This window comes from Athene noctua, chromosome 5 (genome assembly GCF_965140245.1).
Source record: "Athene noctua chromosome 5, bAthNoc1.hap1.1, whole genome shotgun sequence".
NCBI classification, from domain to species: domain Eukaryota; kingdom Metazoa; phylum Chordata; class Aves; order Strigiformes; family Strigidae; genus Athene; species Athene noctua.
Window position 1 is genome coordinate 55,134,145 of NC_134041.1, and position 22,328 is coordinate 55,156,472.

General features: G+C 39.9%; 1 protein-coding gene across 3 annotated transcripts in view; it reads right to left on the minus strand.

Moving 5' to 3' along the window:
- SORCS1 (sortilin related VPS10 domain containing receptor 1) overlaps positions 1–22,328 on the minus strand; it is a 300,163-nt gene that overhangs the window by 45,876 nt on the left and 231,959 nt on the right. For all 3 annotated transcript variants that reach the window (XM_074907687.1, XM_074907689.1, XM_074907688.1), the window contains exons 9-16: positions 22,130–22,309; positions 17,638–17,784; positions 11,359–11,461; positions 10,815–10,891; positions 9,547–9,638; positions 8,431–8,538; positions 7,307–7,424; positions 5,410–5,540 (exon numbers count right to left, since the gene is read on the minus strand). In XM_074907687.1, coding sequence (XP_074763788.1) covers positions 5,410–5,540; positions 7,307–7,424; positions 8,431–8,538; positions 9,547–9,638; positions 10,815–10,891; positions 11,359–11,461; positions 17,638–17,784; positions 22,130–22,309 — 956 coding nt within the window. The remainder of the gene's footprint in view (positions 1–5,409; positions 5,541–7,306; positions 7,425–8,430; positions 8,539–9,546; positions 9,639–10,814; positions 10,892–11,358; positions 11,462–17,637; positions 17,785–22,129; positions 22,310–22,328) is intronic.

Below are 22,328 nucleotides of genomic sequence, written 5' to 3' on the forward strand. Positions count from 1 at the left end.
CCTGCAGAAATATCATCCCAGTAAATGACATGAATTGCTGTTCCATATCTCTCTACAGATGCACCAGCCGCTCATTCACCTCTGCAGTCTTGGAATCTAATGAATTCCTTGGCTACAGGCTGGTGCACGCAGAACACTGATACTGACAACAAATTGCTGCCTACAATTTGGCACAACAGGCTTCGTAGCAATCAACAAGCATTAGCATCGATTGGATTGCCATAGCACGAGCTAGTATAGCAGAATTTGGAGAGAGGGAAGGCTTCAGCTTTAGACTGCAATCAGCTAGTGGAGTCATTGCCTGGTAACTGAGAATTTGAATTTGCATATATTGATGATATTTTGTGCCTGCCTGAAAAGAATTCAGGTGAAATAGATAATGTATCTGTCAAGAGAGTGGGAAGCATTTACCAGCAGGGACTGTTTTATTAGTATGAAGCAACCCATCCTGTGGCTCTCACTGAGGATGGTCTTACCCTGGCCCCTCTTACTGGTTTAAACTGGAATTTTATGTGTCCTAGTCAAGTGGAATTGCAAGTCCTTCTCTGTAATTAGAGACAGATATGAATTAATACCAGAAGTTCTATATCCCTGCTCAAAGCTCACGGTAAATTCCATTATCTAAGCTTATTTGCAGCACAGGTAATAATAAAAGGAAATTAAATCCTTTAAGGAAGTTTGTAGTTTGAGTACAGACCTGACAAACATACTGTCATGTAAATCCACATGAAATTATTAAAATCCCATTGTTTTAAGATACAGAAATCACCAGTTAAGTCACATGAGTGATTGCCATGCTCATACCTTCCAAAAATCAAAAAATGACTTAACATTCCTTAACACTAACAGCTTTACCTTAAGGTCAACCACACCAAAACCTGAAAATGCTACTTATGGTTTTGTATGCTGTTCTTTGTGAACTTTTCAGACATTAAATGAGGTGGAATTGAGGTATCTGTGATTATAGTCACCATTGTTCTGCAGTTTCCAAAAGCCCTTGTAGAAAAAAATAACTGTAGCCACAGACAAGGAAAAGTCTTACCACCTTTTTATTCACTTAATACCATTGTCTAATATTGAACTATGATAAAAATGTAGAATTGTGTTAAAGGGGAGCTGTGCTTGCTTCCCAGTCCTACAGAATCTGACATGGGATTTATCTCAGAGAAGGATGGATTCAGCTGTATTTGAATTATGGATCTATGAAGGCATACGATTATAATTGCATTACAGTATTTGGAGTTCAACTATACCAGCTTATGTTAACAGGGAACCTGAAATTCCCAGAATCTTTCCAGTAAATTCATGCATGGTAGATCTCTAGACCCCTAACGATGCAGAGATGCACTGTAGACTTTGCATAGTGATTCTGCATTTTCCACAAGCATTCAAAACAAACAAAAAGTTCATTCAAAATTACTATTCGTTAACTAACCAAGCCTACTTCAATGATAAAGCAAAGTTAGTTAACCTAAATGTGCAAATGTATGTGTATTTCAGAACTGGCACCTGCATAATCATCTGAACTTATCATTGGTAACACACAAAGCCAACAGAGTCTAATCACATTCAGTATTTGCCTTCTGCTTCCTCACAGTTTGTCAGGACAGTTTCTCATGACACAGGACTCTGATGTTTTAGAGTAAGAATAAACTTAGCAGGCAGGTCTGCAATTTAAATGCCAGACAATAAAAAAAGAGCTAGCCAGAACCTTGTTGATATCATCAGTGAAATAAATAGACCCGATTCTCAGTTGCACTAAGGCTTCTTTGTGCCTTTCTGACTATTCAAAGTCACTCGCACCAGTACCAACAGGTTCATAGTTCCCATGAAGGTGCAAGATATGGCAATATTGATAGAAGCAGCCCTCAGTATTAATGACCGTGGGTTCAGACAGTGAGACACTTAACTCAAAGCTTCTATTAAGGGACCTGGGAGACAGTTAGCTGAAGGATGAACACCACCAAAGATTTCCATCCGCGTCTAGGAGGTGTTTCGACTGAAGAGATATTGCTGTAATAATGCTCAAACGGCAGGAAGGAACACAATGTAAGGAAACTGGGAAAATTAATGCTTTAATAACACACAAGTAACGGTATCATCCATTTACCCAAATCAATTAAATGAAGAAGGACATTCTCGTTTCTAGGCCGTTGCTAGGGCAAGATTTGCCGAGGGCTTCTGCACATTTCCACTCCCCCGTATTTCTGAAGCGCTATTGCCCTCTGGCTGCGAGCCTCAGCCCCTGCACGGAGAACAAATACCTGCCACTTCGACCCTATCCCCAGCTAGTTTTGGTTCTAGCCCATGATAAGAGACGTCTACAGTCGGAAGAGCTCAGGTTCCCAAGGCTAGAAAAACTACAGTCATTTTTAATGTCACTCAGTTTTGTTGCTGCGTAAAACAATAAACAAATGTGCCCTGTTCTCTGAGAAAGAACTACCATGGGCTGAATACTGATTTGAAGTGAACCTGGAGTTCTGTGATATTACCAGGAGAAAAAACATTATAAAATCTTTATGTCTTTTATAACTGGCATTTTTTCAGCAATAATACCTTTTTTTTTTTTTTTTTTTTCTTTACCTGACCACAGAGATACATTTTTTTACTCCAAGCTCTGACAAGCTTAGGTAATAAAATTTCCTCCATATAAATTCAGTTTTTAAACAGCAAAGAAAGTCCTACACTGGTTACGGCAGGGATTGTTGTCTTTTTTAATTCTGTATACAAGTGTGGGTCCTGTAACCATTGATGTTAATAGAAAAAGCTGCCCAGCTTATTTCAAGATTGCAAAATCAAGTGCAGTCAGCTAAGGGGCTTCTCCCTGCCTGGGGGACACATGTCCCCTTCAATCTCCTTCAGTTAAGAGCCCTCCCCAGAAAAAAAAGAGAAATAGAGAACTGAAAAGCACTGCTGAAATGTCATCAGTGAGGATGATTAAAGTGCTTCTTCCTTTTGCAGGAAGGACCCCACAGAGGACATCATTCCACAGCAAGAATCCATTCACTGATTTTCCTCCAAATGCCTCTTTGGACCAACTTCTGCTGGGTGTATCAGCAGTGAAGCCTAGTGCAGAGTTCAACAAGGCAGGCACTGATGGTATGGCAGAGCAGCAGCTTTGCCTTTCTTAGCACAATAAAACTGGGCTGAGAAATTCAGTTGAACCAGCAGAATTGCTTTTTTCTTGCCATCTCTTTTATCCTTCCTTGATAAACCTCTCTCTTCTGTTCCCTGTGGCTTTTCTGTCCTTCTCTGGCAAATCTATGTAAAACTATGTTGCTAAATATTTCTGAACTGAATGCTTAAAGCAATGTCTCAGTCTTTTTTTCCTCAGTCAGTAGGGAAGGAAGCTGAAATGGATAAAGTAAAAATCCAGATCTGAGGACTGTAGGAATAACAAGAACTCAGAGAGAATTGGCGGGGATCAGGACAGTCTGCTCTAAACCAAAGCTGATTCCATCAGAAGGAGAAGGCCTTACTAGGTCAGGAAGGCTTTCTACCAGTCAGCTCAGCACAGAGACCTGCAGTATTTTTAAGGGTATTTTTCTCAGGCTACTTTTAACAAGATGACTTTTGCAAAGTCCTAATTCTGCCTCTTCCAACAGATTTGAGGGAGCTTGTTGATGCATGTGAACTGTGAGCATCTGTCATACTTCCCCAACCATCCAAGCTTTCTCTTAAAGATTATCTCACAACTCAGCAGACCTTTTGCAGAAAGTTTCCTCGAAGTGAATGTAAAAGAAATGAAAGCATGTTCCCTCCAGCAAATGTCACCATGGTACTTTTGTTCTGTACCTAGCAAAAAAGTTTTGTAGTAGCAAACCACACAATCAATTTTCATGAAATAAAAACATACGTTCTCAGAGAGAAGTTCTGAAAGGAAAGCGGATTTTTATCAGAAGAGTTTCATGAGTGTGTGTCCCTTAGGAGTGTAAGGGGTTTAACCTCTAATGGACTGACCATGAGTCAATCCCACCAGTTATTCTCTTGAGCCTGGGCATGAGCTTGGCACAGCTTTGTACTGCATGCACTACAAAAGGGTCAAAACATTCAGGGAATTTCCTTCCTATACATGTTTTTCTGGTTGGCTGATATCTTTTTTATATTACTAGCAATATCTTAAATGGTTGAAATACAAGATCTTTGGGCACTTAAATGATGAACGACACACAGAACTGACATATCTTCTCCGTAACAGAGAACTCATTGGAGGATGAGGAAATAATCAGGAAACTATATTCAGTGAATCAGTGCCCAAGTGTGCTCATAATTTTTGTTGTTTGGTGCAACAGGATTTACTTTTTTTGACACATGGAAAAGCCTCCTGTGATTCTGAGACCTTATACAGAAAAACTGATATAACTACAGTTATGGGAGGGTGAGAAAGAAAATGCTGTAAATTTTCATGGTCCTGGAGTGAACTCATATAGCAAGAAACAAATATTTATAAGATGAACCCCTTCAGGGTGCGTGTTACAGATGCTGAGCTTAATTAATAACGTGGCATAGATCTAGCTGGGTGAGGCACAAAGGGTTTTTATCAGCACTGCCAAGGAGCCACCATTTCTCTCTTCTGAGATACTCATGACTGTTTCAGACTTGGAGAAAACAGGTGACAGAGAGATTTCAATAATGTGGTTCCCTGCATTTTTTGTGCAAATTGCTGTGAGTCAGCAGGAATCTTGAAATTAAACTAGAAGCTGAACATTTTATCACACCGTTCATAACTCACCAATGGACTCTATTTCCCATAGCATACAGCAGAAGAGAAAAGACTTCAGAAGGAGATTAAACCAAACCATGAAGGCACCGTCTGTTGGATACTATCAAACATGACGGTCCAGATGTAAGAAATGCCCCAGGAATTCCCTAGATACTTGATTTCCAGAATCTGAATATGCATATATTTACTTTTACACATACATACATGTGTGTGTGTATGTATAAAGAATTTATATGTATAAAGAATTTATCTTATTTTTTATGCACACTATATATGTCTTACATACTACTTCCACAGACATCCCTGGTCATTGCTGAGGTTAGATGTGTTAAATGGGCCTTTTATCTTAATGCTGCACAGAGTTCAGATGTAACCTGAAAAATGGTTTGTTCAGCACCAATTCTGTGGGAGCCTTAGCAGATTACACATACCTATTCCACCTTTCCTTCTTTTGACATACTTGCACTACCAGGGAGCAACCTATTTGGCCACTTACATGTTCATTAATTTCTATTCTCTGCAAGCCTATAGCATCTCTAGTGATTGACATACTTGCACTACCAGGGAGCAACCTATTTGGCCACTTACATGTTCATTAATTTCTATTCTCTGCAAGCCTATGGCATCTCTAGTGAGCTCTGCATTGGTGTGGTAAAGAGTAAACAGTTCTTGTGCCCACTGCTCACCAGTCAAAGTCTGCCTCTGTGCACACACATGGCTCCGAGGTCATAGCCCCAGCATATTTTCCTTGCATGCATTTCTTCTCTGACTTGCGCTTCCTGTAGATCCTTTTTGCTCCCATGATGCAAGCTTCTCCCTGGAAACAAAACCAAAAATATCTTTCTCTGACACCCACCAGGCTATTTGTACCACCCATTTTTTCCAAGCCTGTGCAATGGGAGCTGTGACTCAAGGGAAGAGGATGGGAAGTCAAATGCCATGTCAGTACACTGGAGCTAATTAAAGCTACTGAAGCTTTAACTGCAACTAACACAGCTTTTCCAATACACACTAAGAAATTATCTGAGGTTACTTATGTATCTCATTCAGTTCTGATTTTGTTCCAAATCCAATGAGTAATTGATCCAGGCCCATTTCTCGTTTATAGATTAGTTTCACAGCAACTGAAAACACAGTCTGATCCCTCTGCAATCTGAGACACAGAGCAGGTCTCTTTCTTTGGTCTGATCTCTTTGGCAATAATTTTGTTCATTAGAAACTAGTAATATGTATATATGTAAATACTTTCCACAGAGTATGAGTTCAGGTTTTACAGGGTTTGACTTGTAAAACTTTGTCTTTTCAATACTGTCTTCAACACCCTGCTAAATAATTCTATCTAGGGAACAAGGCTCAGCCTTGTAATCTCAATGGAAAGCAAATCAAAGGCCACAGCAGCCTTCCTAAAAATAGTTCTGCAAGCTCCAAAGCCAACATCCTCAAAGATAAACTGCAAAATCCTTGGCATTTTTGCTTATGCAAGCACAAGAAAGTAAAGAACAAAATACAGGGGGGGTTGCACTTGTTACCTTTCATGCTGTTAAAATTGCTGTAGGAAAGAGAAGCTTTTCATGGCTTTGATTTGCCCATGAAACAGAAGGGCCCAAATGGCAACTGGTGTAAAATGCTATGCCTCCTTGAATTTCAAGGAAGCTGTACTGATTTTCAACATCTAAAGATCTAAGTCATAACTGGTAAGTCATAACATTTTTACTGTGGAGTTGTGCCTTGTGTGAGCAGCTAGTCTGAGTCAATCTACTTTCATTTCATATTCATTATTAAATTCTTTCCCAGTAAGTTATATACAGAAAGACAACCTTTGATGATATAAATGGGTGTTTCTCTTTAGACTTCACTGGAGCCTGTGGTGTTTATATAACCACAGAATTCAGGCCATGTTTTATTCTAACCTGATGTAACACAGGTTGTTGTGTCAAACTTGGCAGAGCTGGGAAGGTGCCCCAAGCCAGGCTCAGGCACTGTGTGGAGCACATTACCTTGCTGGGCACTTAAACAATGGTTCTGGAGTGATGCAGCAGCAGCATCCGGGATGCAGGGGACAGGGCTTGAGGGCCAAACAAACTGGGGAATAAAGTGCCTGACTCCCACAGCAGAAGTACCACTGCTGAGAGAGACAGAACAAGGATGAAACCAAGGAAGTAAGAAATGAGGCTGAGAGGTCAGGAATTTGGAGAAACCAGTGTGAAAGCAACTAGAAGGGTCTCAAGACACTGGCTCTGAGGACACTGAAGGAGGAAGAGAAAGGAGGTAAGGACAGGGAAATTGGATGGAAGATGTAAGAGTAAAGGAGCTCAGGCCTCTTCCAGTGGCAGTGCTTCTGCTGTTGTTGCATTCTTCTGCTCTGGATAAGTCTGAGATAATTGCCTACATGGAGAATGAAACCCAAAATGCTCCTCAGGGCTCGCAGTCTGAGGCCAATGCACCTATGTGTTAAAACAGACCCATCCAGTAAGCGATAATCTGATACACCAAACTAACAAGAAGAGATATTGGATCACACTGGTCTTTAATTGTACGATCATTAGCTGCTTCAGGTCAGATCCCAGCCTCCTTGTTTCTCACCTGGCTATGGAGTTGCCAGGGCCTGTAGTCCTCTTCTGCACACCTCCGATCAAAAATGGACTTGTAGTCTACTTTCACCAGCTGCCACTCTGAGCGGTGGCTGAAATGTCCAAACACTCTACAGAATCCAGTAGAAAGAGCATACAGTAAAAAGTAGCACCAAATGGAGTGTGGTCGTTACAGAGATACACTCACCCACAAATTTCCAACAGAGATTGCTTTAGAAGTGTCAGTCCCACTGATTTTTATTTGACTGACATAGTGGAAGTGATACTTAGACTGCTAAATATCTACAACCTTTTTAAAAATTGCATGTAGCTTTTATCCTGTGGATCATTATCCTCCCACTTACATCAATCCGCAAAATGACTATACAGGGAAGACTTGTGTGGGGCCGGAGACAGTTATATCTATAGGAGTTTGATACCTCAATTATAAAACTTTCGTAATCCCTTCCACACGAATTAAAATCGGAACCCGAAGGGAACATTCTTCATGCACCTCTATTAACTCAGGTTGTACTCCAAACCACATATTCTCTTTATTACAGGTCAGTCCATTTTTTTACAGACAGAAACTGAATTTTCCTTCTGTTTTTGCAAATCTGATCTCAGGTAAAATGTCACAGTTTCTGGCACGGTGAATCTAGATTTATGCACCATGCAGAACTCAGCATACCATGTTGAAACTAATCATAATTTTTCATGAGTCAGACTCCAGGCAACATTTTGTCATTCATTTTTATAAAAGAATGACTTAATTTTTCTGTCTGTTAAAAAAAAAAAAAAAGAAAGTAGCAGCAAAAACTCTGTTACAAAAATGCCGCAACTTTTTTCTTTCAAATATTCATCTGCTGAGCTTTAAACCACATTGAATTTGAGGAGTCAGGTTTCATGCTGATAAGCTAAGTGACAATGTTTTTGCAGCTTGCAAGGAACCATGTTGTCATTCCTTCAATCATATCACAAATAAACACTGATGATTTAAAACAGAAGACTGCATACTCCTGGCTTCAGATAGTACTGTTTGGCCCTCAACCAGAAATGCTATTGTTACAAACAACTCTCGTAAGATTTTTATGGTGCAGTTCCCATCAACAGTAGCATGATGTCATGCTCACTTACGTCATGATAAGAGTTTCTTCTCCAGGCTCCCCTAAAACTCCATCTACAAACAGTGGGAGGGATGTGAAACTGTACTTGCTCCAAGATCTCCCTTCATCAAAACTTAACCTAGTAGAGAAAGCAGAATTAGTGTCTTCCTTACTCTCCTCCTACTTTACTTGAGGAGACCCTAGTCCACTACAGCTGCTACAGAGAAGTGGGAAACAGCTTCTGTTCTTGGATAATGCAGTTTTAGTCCTTTAAATAACTATTTTTTGGGGAAGCATTGTAAATCAAAGCATTGATCAAACTTGTTTGGCATCATACCACTAACCCATGGCCAACACTTAAGTGATAGAAACTAATGAAGTTATGTTAGAGATTGATGCCTAACATGCAAAATGTAGTTTAGGGCTAAGATTTTTTAAAAATAAACAAGCTATTTTGAGCATCTTATTTTTGGGTCCCTAATATAAGACATTTTAAGGATGTAAGATCTCTGGGGCACAAGAGCTTTGCCTCTTCCGGCCAGCAGTCTTCCCTGTGGTGGGTGTATGTGTATGTCAAAGTTTGGAATCATTCATTACTTCTTAAGACTCAGGTCTGTGTGTTTCCGATATCAATATGACACTGATTGTGGTTGAAGTAAATCATGCAAACCAGCACTATATTCTACCTACCAAACAAACTTAAGAGAGCTAACTAGCAGATACACTTTTGCCTTATTGGCTGCATAACCCTGAATCTATTCAATAAAACTCTGGTTCATAAGTCCTGTCTGCCACATTGAAGACAAGTCCATCGGTACTTCTGAGAATAAAGAGTACTTTGGTAACTTAGTAAGAGACAAAGCCATAATCCAGATACATATTACATAAATAACCAAACTCAAGAAGTCAAGTTGTGGTAAACCTTGAAAGTTGTGGAATTGCATTGATGATATCTCAGTTCTGGCCAAACTGAAACTATGTAAACTGGAATTGCCAAGATTTCTTAGATTTATCTGAGTTAATGTTTGCCGGTATCTTAACTGATATTTTCTAGACTGTAGCTACAGAAAATTCTGGATGCAACCTAACTGTCTGCTTCCTAGCATGTGATAAAAGGGACAGTAGACATTTAGCACAGAGTCATTACCAGAGATGTCTGATAGGCAGAGATGTGTGTTTCATGGCAACCAGTACTCCACCTTGATCCAGGTACAGAACACTGTGCTCTTCTTCAAAGATCTGGGGGGGGGGAGAAAAAAAAGCATGTATTTAAAACTATTTTCCTTAGTATTAAGAAAATGTAATTGTTCTATAAGTACAATCATGACAGAGGACAGGTACGTGCTAAGGTAGTTATGAAGCAGAGGAAGACATTCTGTATAGACACCATTTCTGGCTTTTATTTTTTTTCATTTGGGTTGGGGTTTTTTTATTATTTTTGAGATCCTTAGTTCTCTGCTATTGATTGACAGAAAGTTAGAAACATGAGTTTCTGCAAAGATCAAGTTTCCCTCCTTTTGATGACAGACTTTTATTTAAAGAAGAACTTCAGGTGTTTGCATGTATCTGGTCCTATCTCACATAAGTAGATGAAAAATGAGGGCTTGTCAAACTTTGTAAAATAATTAAATCCCTGGAATATCAAATATTTAAAAAGATTTTATTTTCCTATGTCTTTTTTGTATTAGCTTTCTGCAAACATCTGCTCTCCAGTTTATACAGCAGCATTTGTCACACTCTCCATGACTTGATAACCCATCCAGAAAATAGGAATAATAGAACTTCCTATTCTGAAGATAAACAGATTAAAGGGTAGCAATGCTTTGTTAACAGGTGGGATTCCACTAAATATTAGGAATTTGAATTCACTTCATCATCCAGTCTCTTTCCACAAGTAATGGAAAGATAGGTAGCTTCAGAAAAGATGCATTTTTCTCCGTTAGTTTAAGATCATGGCAAAATAACCCATTTATATGGGCACTGAACTTTGGACAAGTCAGCTTAGGTGAAATGAGTCGTACATGGAGTGAGGGCAAGCAGACCAGTGTAACTGCTGATTCTTGAGAAAGTATAAACATGGACAAAGAGAAAAATGATTTGATTGTTACAAGGGATATACAACAGTAAAAGGAAACACATTTTCTCTCCTTGGTATTCATATTTTAATCTGCTTTCTTTGCTACAGGGTCAAACTGAAGTAAAACTGAGTAGAATTTTCTGTTATATGAAATCTAACGACTTATTCAGCCTTTTTCTTCAGGCATCTATCTCTCAGAAGTGAAGTTTACCCTTTTGTAAAGATTTGCAAAAAGCTACTCTGAACCAAAAGAAACAAAAATTAAGTGACAGTTTTAATCTACTTTTATGACATTATCCTACGATTATTATTTAAACCTGTGATTCTGTATCACTTACCTGTCTCCAAGTGTTCCCAGCATCAGAAGAAACAAACATGCTGATGTCATCATCTGATAGTTCAGTGCCTATATTACCTGCAAGATGAGCATTGATTAGTGGTGCAACACTCTAAGAAACAGTAGAATCAGAAAATCAGGGAGTAAATGTATTTATTTACCTTTTGCAATTATAGAACTTCTAGTTGTAAGAAAAGAAAGATGGGGAAAGGAAAGACTTTCAGTCTGAAGAAAAAATATATATAAGTGATCCAATCCATACAGGTCTACACACCTCCATATGCAAAGGAAATACCCTGATTTGAATCTTATGTTCACAGGAGTAGAGGACTAGAAGTGATCTCCTCAGTCTTGAAGGCCAGTTTCCATAAGAAACATGACAAGTTGAAGGTCCATAAGGACTTCCATTTGATAGCCTGCCTTCCTTACCAATACTGGTGGTGTGACACCTCACAAGCCATTCAACACCCTCCGCACCCACCACAACCTCAAAATTTTGTCAGTGTTTTCACATCATACACAGGCAATCTTTAAGTGTTTCATACCTGAAGCTACAATAATACTGGGGGCAGTGTCTCGGCTGGCGATGTTTCCTGAGGTATAGGGATTCTCTGAAACCTTCAGGTGAAGATGAAGGGAGCAATAGGGCTATGGAGAAAGGGGAAATAAAAGTAAAAAGCTGACACAACATGAAATGCATGCATCTATTTCTACAGGCTTAGAAATATACAATGTCTTCCTGTATTACTTCCTAACCACTGCATTCAGCCCTTAGAAAGACACAGCCACTGTCTTGCTTCTGTTGCAAGAGCTTCGCTATCATTTTCTGATGCAACCTTTTCCCACTGGGAAATTGATTTGCTAGGCTGAATCCCTCTCCCAAGGACAAGATCTTTGAGGCTGTACCCACAAAGGAGGCAACCAAGCTTGCAAGGAAAGGTAATAGTAAGGACTACCTAGCTCCCCTGGCTCTTAGCTCTCTTAGAAGCAAGCAAGGCTGAGATATGATGAAGTGATTCTCAGACCAGCACTGTCCAAGCTATCTCTGTAACAAGAAGCAATATAACCCTCTCAGTGTGGTGCTGAGTCACCACTAATTAGCCATGAGAAACAAATTAATTCGGACAGTGTCATACCATTTCTTGACTCTGAGTATTGTTGACAAATAACTCTGTTCTGCACTGTACTAAGAAGAAATACCAAGACTGGAAAGTGTTAGTTTAAAAATTGTTTAAAACAATGCTTCATTGCCCCATCTGGATGTGACCTTTGATTTTTCAATACAAATGCATCCATGGAAACTTCACCTATTTGTTATTGATTTTGTATGTCAAGTACTCAGATAAGATAGGAGTGGTACAGAATAAATCAGCTGAGAAAGAAGGTTAGACAGACAGGCAGATTTCCAAAGTTGCCATTACAATTCCCCCCAGATCTGTACTGTGATAACTTCTGAAAATTTCTGATTATTTTTGCCCACTCTTGGATTTTCAGTATCTTTTTCCTTCCAAACCTTACGAAGAACCCTTCATGAAACATTCTAAGGAAGGGAGGTAGAAAAATACTGTCAAGAAAACCTGAAACAAACTGGCCCAATCGAGGGGGACATCACACAGGAACACAAATACAGCAAAGCCCATGTTTCAGCTTGCATGGATTAAAGGTGAGCATGAGAGGCTATGCAGAAGGAACTTCAGGCTCTAAGGAAGCAGGTCTTTCTGGCTAATATTTTTATTAGCCAGAAGGCTAGGTCTGCAGCCCCAAAAGTTCTGTACCCTTCCTCTGCAGGATACCTAGCCCCACAGGTCATTGGAGAAAGATGACTTATCCATCCCATCTCAAAGTAGGTCTATGACCCTGAAATGAAAATCCCCCTGTGGAGAATGGCAGGGGTTTTTTTGCAAAGGCAAATGACGGTGGTGAGGAGGGATGGGAACTCTCACTTATGTGAGACGGGAAAAGGGGACATGGGTCGTGCAGAAGGGAACAAAATCTGCCAAATGGAATGTACTGAGCAGCTTAACTCTAACTGACAGCTTTGTGAGGGCAGCCACTGGAGCAGCCTGAGGGTGCAGGGAGGGAGTAGAAACCAAATCAAGCTGACATGCATGCAGGAAATGGAAAAGCATTGCAAGAGCATGAATTCTTTCCTTTTACATTTTTATATATTGTGAAAAGACTAAATACAGAACATATTTTTAAAACAAACTAACATACACCAAGCTCACTTCAGCATTTTGAAGACAGAAACTAATGGCAGCAACTCAGCTGATTTCCCACGCTGGCAGTCACCAATTTTGTGTTTCCTGTCATTGCCTAGTACCCAGCTGTTCTAGCTGCTGCACAGACACCAAGGGAAAGACAACCACTGCCATGGAGCATTTACAACCTAGGTAGAAGATAAAGCATGAGTGGCACAGGCCATAGCTCTGCTCACTGCCATAGTTCTTACAATCATGGTGGAGTTCATTACATGCTTCCTAATATTTTCAAGCCAGCACTTTTATGCTCCCCTCTCAAGAAGTTCATCACTCCTTAGTAAAATTTCTCATAAATACCCACAAACCCACTTCTTGGCTGTTCCGCAAAGTCTACCCGTACTGTCTCCAATGGCATGACACCCACAAAACAGTTATTAGTGACTGTTCCTGATCAGGAGTGGGGAAAAGTATTATAACACAAGGATGATGCTAGGCACTGTTCACAAACCTAGGACTAGTCACAGTATTAACAAGGAGCAGTGAAGAGAGATAAACACTTCAGAAGAATTATTCAAAACACCTCACTTAGATGCTTAAATTATTCTGTAGCAGATGGCATGAATGCCCCCCCTTATGAGAAAAGGGTCTTTGTCCTGAAATCCTTATAATCCATATAGACAAGACAAACAAAATGTGGGAAGGAATAAACAGATGCCTGGGGAAGGGAGGCACAGAGAAAATAAATGACTTGCCCAAGGAAATTGGAGATAGGCCTAAAAATTGAATCAAGATTCTCCTGAGATTCAGCCCTGTGTTTTAACCACAAGACCATCCTTGAAAGCTAATTGATTAACTCTCCTAGACACAACTTGCAAGATAGAATTACTCCTCAGTTAAACACTTCATAGCACAAGATAAGTATTAAACAAAACCAGCATCTCTGGCATATAACACCTTGGCAGCTATTTTATGAAGATTAAGTGTATTCAGCTTAGAAAACAAGTGGTGTAAACAAGAAAAACAAAACCATGGGATTAGATAGAATTTCATTGCTTTCCTCCATCCTCATTATTCAGAGCCATCTCACAAAGAAATTCTTTGAGTTGCTTTGAAAAAAACACCTCGAGTGTACTGTCAGTAGAGGGATGGTTCCGTCTGGCTCACTTTGTGTTTCAACCAGATTCCCTCTTAACCTCCTTAGCTGCCAATTTAGCTGCTACGTCCTTATTTCTGCGTTAATTCTTCCTTAGTTTAGGTTCAAAGACCAGATGCATAGAGGACACAGCATTGCACTTGCAGACTGGGGACTGCCCTGTTACTCTGGGAAAGGACAGACCCCATTCTGCCAACAAGCCGGAACATATGTCATTGCTGTCTCCTGAGCTATTGCTAGAGACAATTATGCCAAAAAGCAGCAGTGTGAAAGCATTAGTATCTGTTGTGGACTAAGGATGGAAGCTAAGCTAGATGTATGATGGACTATTAAGAATTCACTTAGCTATCCCATAAGGAAAAGCAGAATCACGCCAGGAACAGTAATATGTAGAAGGAAAAGGAGAAACTGATGTAAGGAGGTAAAAAAAAGTGGTGATACAGGGATAGACAGAGTGTGACTAAAGAGGTGAGTGGAATTTGTGAACTGTTTAAATACTACAGCTATGTCACATTGACAGGGAACAGAATTGCCTCAGAGCAGGAAAGAATTCCTTTTCTTCGCATTTTCCCTCAGAAGAATGTCCTTATTTCAGGATCCCTGACTTATTTCCAGGCACACATATTTCCAGTGCTTTTGCTTCAAAAATTTCCCTAACACTCTCAACTTCTCTGGTCTCTTCTCTACCATTTCTTGAATTTTTGCATTCTATATTCTGCCTTCATCTTCCCCCACCATTAAGTGTGAAACTCAAATCAGATTTTTAAATAGCTTGTCTCTGTCTTGCAGGTTATTTTACTCGGTGGTTTTGGTGCCTTTTCTGTATCATTATCCTCCCTTTCTCTTGCAGGCTGACTGCCTGCTCCTGTAAAATACATAACAAGTCAGTTTAGTTCAGATTTCATCTATTTGCTTTCTTGCAAATTTGCAAGTTGACCACCTGACACCCTGCATGCTCAGCTGATAATCCCTGCTCTGCTACCATTCCACTAGTTTGCGACCATCTAAACATGAAGAGGTGCTCAGACACACTCAGACAAGGAAAGAGGCCTCTTGCCTGTTTTTTCCTGATGTTAAGGAAGAAGAAAAATAAACATGGTTGAATATTCCTCTGGCTTTATCACAGGCAAGGGCTAAGTTCTTTTGCCTTCTCTCTCTGGAAGATCAAAGACTGAGCTACATGGTTTAGGTCCACTGAGGATTTGTTCCTTACCAAACTTACAGACCGATTTCCACAGATGCCCACGGACCCGAGATGCCTATCCCAGCCCAAATCACAGAGCATTTAAGAAGTGGCTGCCTCCCAGTGCAAACAGGATGACAAGCCTACATCAAGCTTGCACAGGTGGAAGCAATTCTCAGAGCAAGTACACAGAGAGTAAAATAAAAATGAACCAGTATTTAAGTAGAGGTTTGTGCATAGTGAAGCTACAAGGATGCAAATGCAATCCACAGAGAACAAAATGCTTCTCTGGGTCAGTTCTCACTATGTACCTACAAGTGTCCACACTCATGACCCTTTGTTCAACTCTACCACCCTCAAGGGAATTTCAGATTTTCCAGGCATATGTGGTCTAATTTTAAATGAAATGAATTGTTCTCAGGTGCCAACGAGTATAGCAGCAGATACAGTAAAGATGGTAAGGCTTAAGGGAGCCATAATCCCCTCTATCCATAAGAACCATCCAGTCCTGGTTTATACAGAGTCATACGACCACTTACACTATATCATGGATAACTGCAGGGACAGCATACTCTTGTATATAAAATACACAGTTCCTGCAAACGCAGGTTTCATAAGGACCCCACAGAGTAGTACCTCTGGCTCATTTACAACCACAATGGCAAGTCAGATCTCTCTTGATTGGTGAACAACAATATCAAGAAAGACCTCTTCTCAGAACTCAAATTTCAAATTTATAGAAAAAGAATAAAGTTTACTTTGATTATTTTACTTGCCTGCAGAGTTTTTATTTCTTCTGTCTTGCCAGCCCCCTAAAATATTATACTATCTTATCATATAATAAAAATCTTGGGTTGCTGATAAAATTGGTCATAATTTGAAAAAGCCAGGGTGGGTTTTTCTACCAAATATGTTCACTTGAGTGAAAAATAGATTACAATCTATTTGAAACACATACACTTCTACACATTGCCCCTTCCAAAAAATTCAATTGTTTTACATCTACAAAGTTTTCTGAATATCATCTTTTCAGTTTTCATCTCATAAAAAGTTTTAATTTTAAAATGTCTTTAGTTACAATTCTTAAAACCTGGAAGAAGAAAACAAACCCAAACAAATTTAGTCATGCTCTGAAATAACTCTTCTGTTTGACCCCCAGTCTTCCCTATTCATTTTTTCCAAACTGGATGAAAAATGCTAGGCTTGCATTTTGCCTTAATAAAAAAATCAATCCTTTGAACATTTTCAAATATCAAGTTATTTATTCTTTGCTCTTGTAATAATGCATAGGGTTCAGTTAAGAGATTAGTGTAGCATTCAGCTACTTACCACAATGTACCAAATATAACACTGTTTCAGATTCTAACAAATTTTCAGCCTCAAAATGAGAAACAACTACTTTTTTTTTTTTTTTTTTTTTTTTTTTTCCTGATGGAAAACAACATGCAGGTACAGGACAGCAGGAGGAAGTGCAGTCTAAATAATGCCCCTGATTCTGCCTGGAGTCATGTTAGAATTTGTGTACCATAAAGCTATTGAGAATCCCAAAGGCTAGGGTTATGAGTATTACCCCACTACAGTGTACAGATTATATTGCCTGAAAAATATGTCAAGAGCAGACTAAACTTTTTATTTTGACAGAGATCTCCAATTCTATTCACACTGGTTGTATTTCACTTTCACTCTTGGAACCTGTTTACCTATAATGATGATTAAAGACTTATCTAAATGTTGATCTATATCAGTAAGTACAAAGATAGATACATTATACACCCAACACATAGCTATACATATATATATTTGGATGAATGTGTCGATTCTCACTTCTGAGATCAAAGAGAAATGGATAAATATTAATACTGCCAACAGAGCAGCCTGAAAGAAATAAGAGCCTTCCTTTCCTCTGAACCTGTCTCAACTTAATCAGGTCCTGAAAATTCCTAAACTACAATAGCTCACTCCTCCCATCTAGTGTCCAGAGAACCAACTGCGCAGAAACGGCGTCCAGCTTCACCTACTGTTCAAGGGGAGACCATCAGTTGTGCAGAAGGAAGCTATCTGCGATGCTTCCTTATGTTCCAGAAATTAAATTAAGCAAAAATTACAATGCCAGCTCTTGCAATATCACCTGGCTACCCAAGCTGATGTACTGCACTTTTAATATGCCATATTCCCTCCAGGAGATACATTGCATGGAGATAGGAGCTGTCTGCTCCTTCTTTTGTTACTGGTAGAAAAAGATTGTTCTGGGATGTTACCACCCCCCAAGTTGCCCCCAGGTACTTACTAGGAGACAGTGAACGGGGTTTCCTCTCAGATCAGTGTCCGGAGCCTGCAACAAACTCCAGTCTCTCCCTTTATTGTAGGTGATGAAAGTTTTCACTTGGTTGTCAATCTTCTTGTTAGCCAAGAACATTCCCTTTATCCCTGCTACCTAGGAAAAATTGACATGGCTGAAAAATAGATCAAGCCGATGCAGGTTCTGTGCATGTGTCTCTCTTGCCCTGTCAAACCCAACAGGGACCTGGTGGCTCTGTCAATGTGGTAAATGATAGGGCAAGAATTGCCAAGCAGTAGGAAGGCAAATTGAGGTGCTGAGGACAAGATAAGACCATCACAGGTGGAAAGATGACAAGTAGAAAAGAAAGCTTATATTTCAGAATCATCATGAGAACATGGTAAGATGTCAATAGCATTATTTGTAAAGTGACAATCTCTCAATTGTGTAGGCATCCTTCCCCCTGAAAGATTAAATATGTACAGGGCAATTATTTGTCTCTTGCACTGCAGTAGCAGGAAACAGCAGCAATTTTGGCCTTGCAAAGAAGATGGCAACACACACATAAACTTGCAATTCAGTGTTTCTATTTTCATATAGCCTGCTTAAGACATTTCATCTGAGGATCCCAATGCGTTTCATAATTATCAGTGATTCAACTTGGGGCACAGAGGTATTTTTATTACTTTTTTGTATTTTGAGGAAACCAAATAACCGGTGATTCAAGCAAGGCCACCCAGAATGCTAGTTATAGAGCCAGCAATGAGATTATAATCCCTTTTTTTTTTTTTTTTTCCTGGTGTTTTACCCAGTAGCTTTACTCTATAGACCTGAAGGAGGATTTGGAAAGATGTGATGCTAACAGACTCATATTGGAACCAAGCCCAAAAGTGTCTTAGTGGGGAGAAAAAAAGTCAACCTCAAACCACAACTCACACTGCAGAATGTTCCCATCTTCTCAGCACACTGAAAATCAATAGCCCAATAGTTGCTTCACCTTGCGAATGAATTTGTTAGGCTGTCATTCTGCAATCTGAGTGCTGCAATAAAAAGGGAAGTAAAATCTGGAGAGCGGGGAAAGTGAGAAACTTTTTGGTTTCCAGCAAGTCTGTTCAGTCATCCACCACATCTCTTCTGATGTAGAGCTAGTACACAGAATCATCATTCATCGAGACTTTTTTTTTCGTAGAGATTATAACTTAAATGGCATCACACGGTAAATGGTTACACAACAGACTCAAAGATTGTTCCAGCTCAACTGATTTAATTATGTGGCTGGATATGGACGCTACAGCTTCCAGTGAGGAGGACCGTACAGGACTTTAAGTCACATGCTGTGGGACTACTAGTGTACAGTGCATAGGTACAGTACACTGGTGTACTTAGTCATCCTGAGTAGCAGTTTTCTGCTATTGCAGAAATGGCACTGAATTTCATTTGAGGTTATATAAAAACTGAGACATGACTTGCCATAATGGACAATAGTCTTTAAATTAAGTAGTTAACTAATTTATTGCTAATATAAGTATAAAAAGATAATATTTTCAATTTCTTAGCTGGAATGTGTAGTCCCACCCAACTAAGTATTCAGGATTTTTTTTGTTGTAGTAGAAAGGCACCCTGAAAAGACAAGGGTACTCTGTCTCCCAGTGATATTGCATGAATAGACAGGGCTGGAAAAATAACATAGTTCTGCCTTTACTACCAGAGGCCAGAGCCTATAGCTCCATTTGTACTTTTCTTTGTTGTTGTCCTGTAATAGTTGTATTATATAGTCCCTGGGAAATGCTAGCCATAAATGATTAAAGAGCGTTTTATATATCAGGTGATAAATGTGTTCTGAAATCCTGTGAATTTTTCTTTTTATGATTCTAGTCATGGGCTGGGACTCAGAATCCTTTCCCAGGAAAGCAAAGTGTAAGTTATACTGTCAGTCTTGGATAGCTTTAGCTTAAAAAAAGACCACACACACTATACATGTTTGTGTACTCTCAGTAGGAAGAGATACACCTAATGTATATACACAACCTTGACACACACAATGATCTGTTCATCTCTGCTGTTCATACAATTGTAAGAGAGACACTCATGCAAGTAAGTGCATGACCACCAGTGGTCAGAGAGAAAAGCACTCCATCAGCTCCCACACAGGCATTGTAGACAATCCTCACCGCCCCGAATGCATTGTCTGCAGATACAAATGCTGTCTACAGTTTTAGAAAGATTCATACAAGACACTCAAACACATAACTCAAAACACATGCTTCACTCCCCATCAAAAACTTCATACATCAAACATATACTTCCCATCCAAGATTCACACTGCTAAAAAAAAACAAGTCCCAGAGTGATAGGCTTATATACCGTAGTTATAGACACATCCCCTCATAGTCTGTTATCACTTCAGGCTTGTCTTGCTGTAGACCTGTCCAACTACAGAGCCAAACCACATCACTGGGGAGGTGCAGAAACTAGAAAGGGCACTCAGACCCAACGGCCAGAGATTCTTGCTCTTCCCTTGCTCTAGGAGATGGTCTCTAGACAGCCCTTTTGTGACTGCACACCCACGAAGGTGGTGAAGAGCTATTCTCATACCGCATGCGGAAGCTGGAATAGTGTCCCTCCAGGAGTGGTCTCCTCAGCCTCTACAAGGTCCAGCAGCAGAAAAGCCCCCACACTGAAATAACAACCTCTGAGTGAAAGGCTCCTGATGACTTGCAGGAGAATAGAAGAGAGAACCTTTTTTCTTTTCATGTCCAATGCAATTCCCCGTTGAGCAGCATTGAGCAGATTTATCCTTGATGTAGAATCAGTTTAGGAAACTACACACACAAACACATTCACCTACAGTGCAACCAGAATTTACTTCTAACACCTGACAAACATGCATACAGATATATGCACATTAAACAGGTCTTTCTCTGGCATCTTTTCAATCTTGCTTTTCTAAATATAACACTGTCACCACAGAGGGACTCATTTTGTAATCTCTCCACTTCCTTTTAATTTATCTATGGATTTTTTTCTTCTCTCGTCTTCATATCCACTTACCCCCAGAGCATTCATCATTTGCAACAACCCTAAAGAGAGAATCACTCTAGATGGCTTTCTGTTCCCTTCCAGCTAGAACATCAAATTGAAAGGAAGGTTTGTGCCAGGTTCAGTGTCAGCCAATATTCTTTATATCTAGTTAATCAGCAGATATGACATTACAAGTCTGATTCCATCAATTTCAACCCAGGTTACTGTGTGGTGTCAGCCTAGTAAAACAAAACAAAGGTTATTCTTTCCCCCTGGGATGCAGGACACCCTGCAAAGTGCAGTGAAACTGCTTCTTGAATTGACAGCAATAAGAGGCAACAGTTTTTCCATGGGCTGCCAGCACTGCTGAGAGATTAATAGTAAAAATCTCCAAATGACTGAAATGCCTGTCTCCATCCTCCTACAGTTCATCTGCATTTATGTACGACACTTGAGCTCTCTAGACAATTCAAGGTGGTTTCCAAGTAAAGGGCAGCTGAAGGCAAACTACATAGCAGAGCTAATATTCAGATGGTGATGGGGAAACCCATGAAGCATCTTCATTTTCAGAGAAACTCAGATCTAGTTCATGGCCTTTATCCTAAATGGTCAGAAAATCCCCTGGAGGAGACCTGAAAAGAGAAGCTGTCCTTTGAAACTGCAGCTGAGGACTGAATTTCTACTTAGCCGAGTGCTGTCTCCAGAAGTAGAACAGGCAGCAGAGCAAGAGAATTACAAGGGCACATTAGAATTCCTCTTCTTAGGATCAGTTGTCATAGAAGACAATGCAAATTGGCCTTTTCATAGGTGAGCTTAGGCAGAATGTACTTGTCAGAAAAAGGCTCAGGAGTAAAGGTGACATCAAAATGAGGTAGGAGAGCTTCCATGACCATGGGATAGCTCAGGAGGGCGTATCTAAAATCACTTCAGTTCCCAGAATAGTCCAAGTTGAGGAAGGTGACAAACATAGCTGAAAACTTCTGTCTCTCCTTACTTCTAAACCAAGAGATTAGACTGTCAGAAATGCAACAAAAATTGGAGAATCATGCTATTCAGAGTGTTGGGAGCTTTCAGAGCCACAGGCTGGAACAACGTGGGTCAGCAGGATTTTGGCTGAGAAACTTAAGGAACTCCTCTTAGGGACTGAATGAACTATTCTACTACATTTTCCAAAGCATATCTCCCTATGCACAAAAGAGCCACGAGCTCTTCCTCACCTGAGAAGCTACAGGAGAGTACAGCAGTAAAACTGTTCATAATATTAGGCTGGGCCCAAATTCAATACCTGTGTAAAACCTGTCCTTGAAACTCATGATTGCATTGAGGCCCTTAAGTAAAAGGAAGGTAAAACTATGGTTTTAGTCACTTTTTGGCTCTGCCGTTCGCTTGCATATTATGAGACTAAAGTGCAAGAAGGAAAGAGTACTGGCACCATGTGAGATCCTGAGATACACATGATATGTTTGGAGTCATGACATACCTCATAGAGGTCAATCATCACATTCCCCTCCAGCCCTTGACTACTCTTGACATTTTCCAAGGCCAGGGTGAAGTACACCCCTCGGGTGTCGGAGATATACAGATTGTACGTGTCGTTCTGGTTCCATTCTTGTACAGCTGCAAACACCTGATTCTCATCTGTGCTGATAACATGCATATCCTGGGGAAAGGAAAGAGAG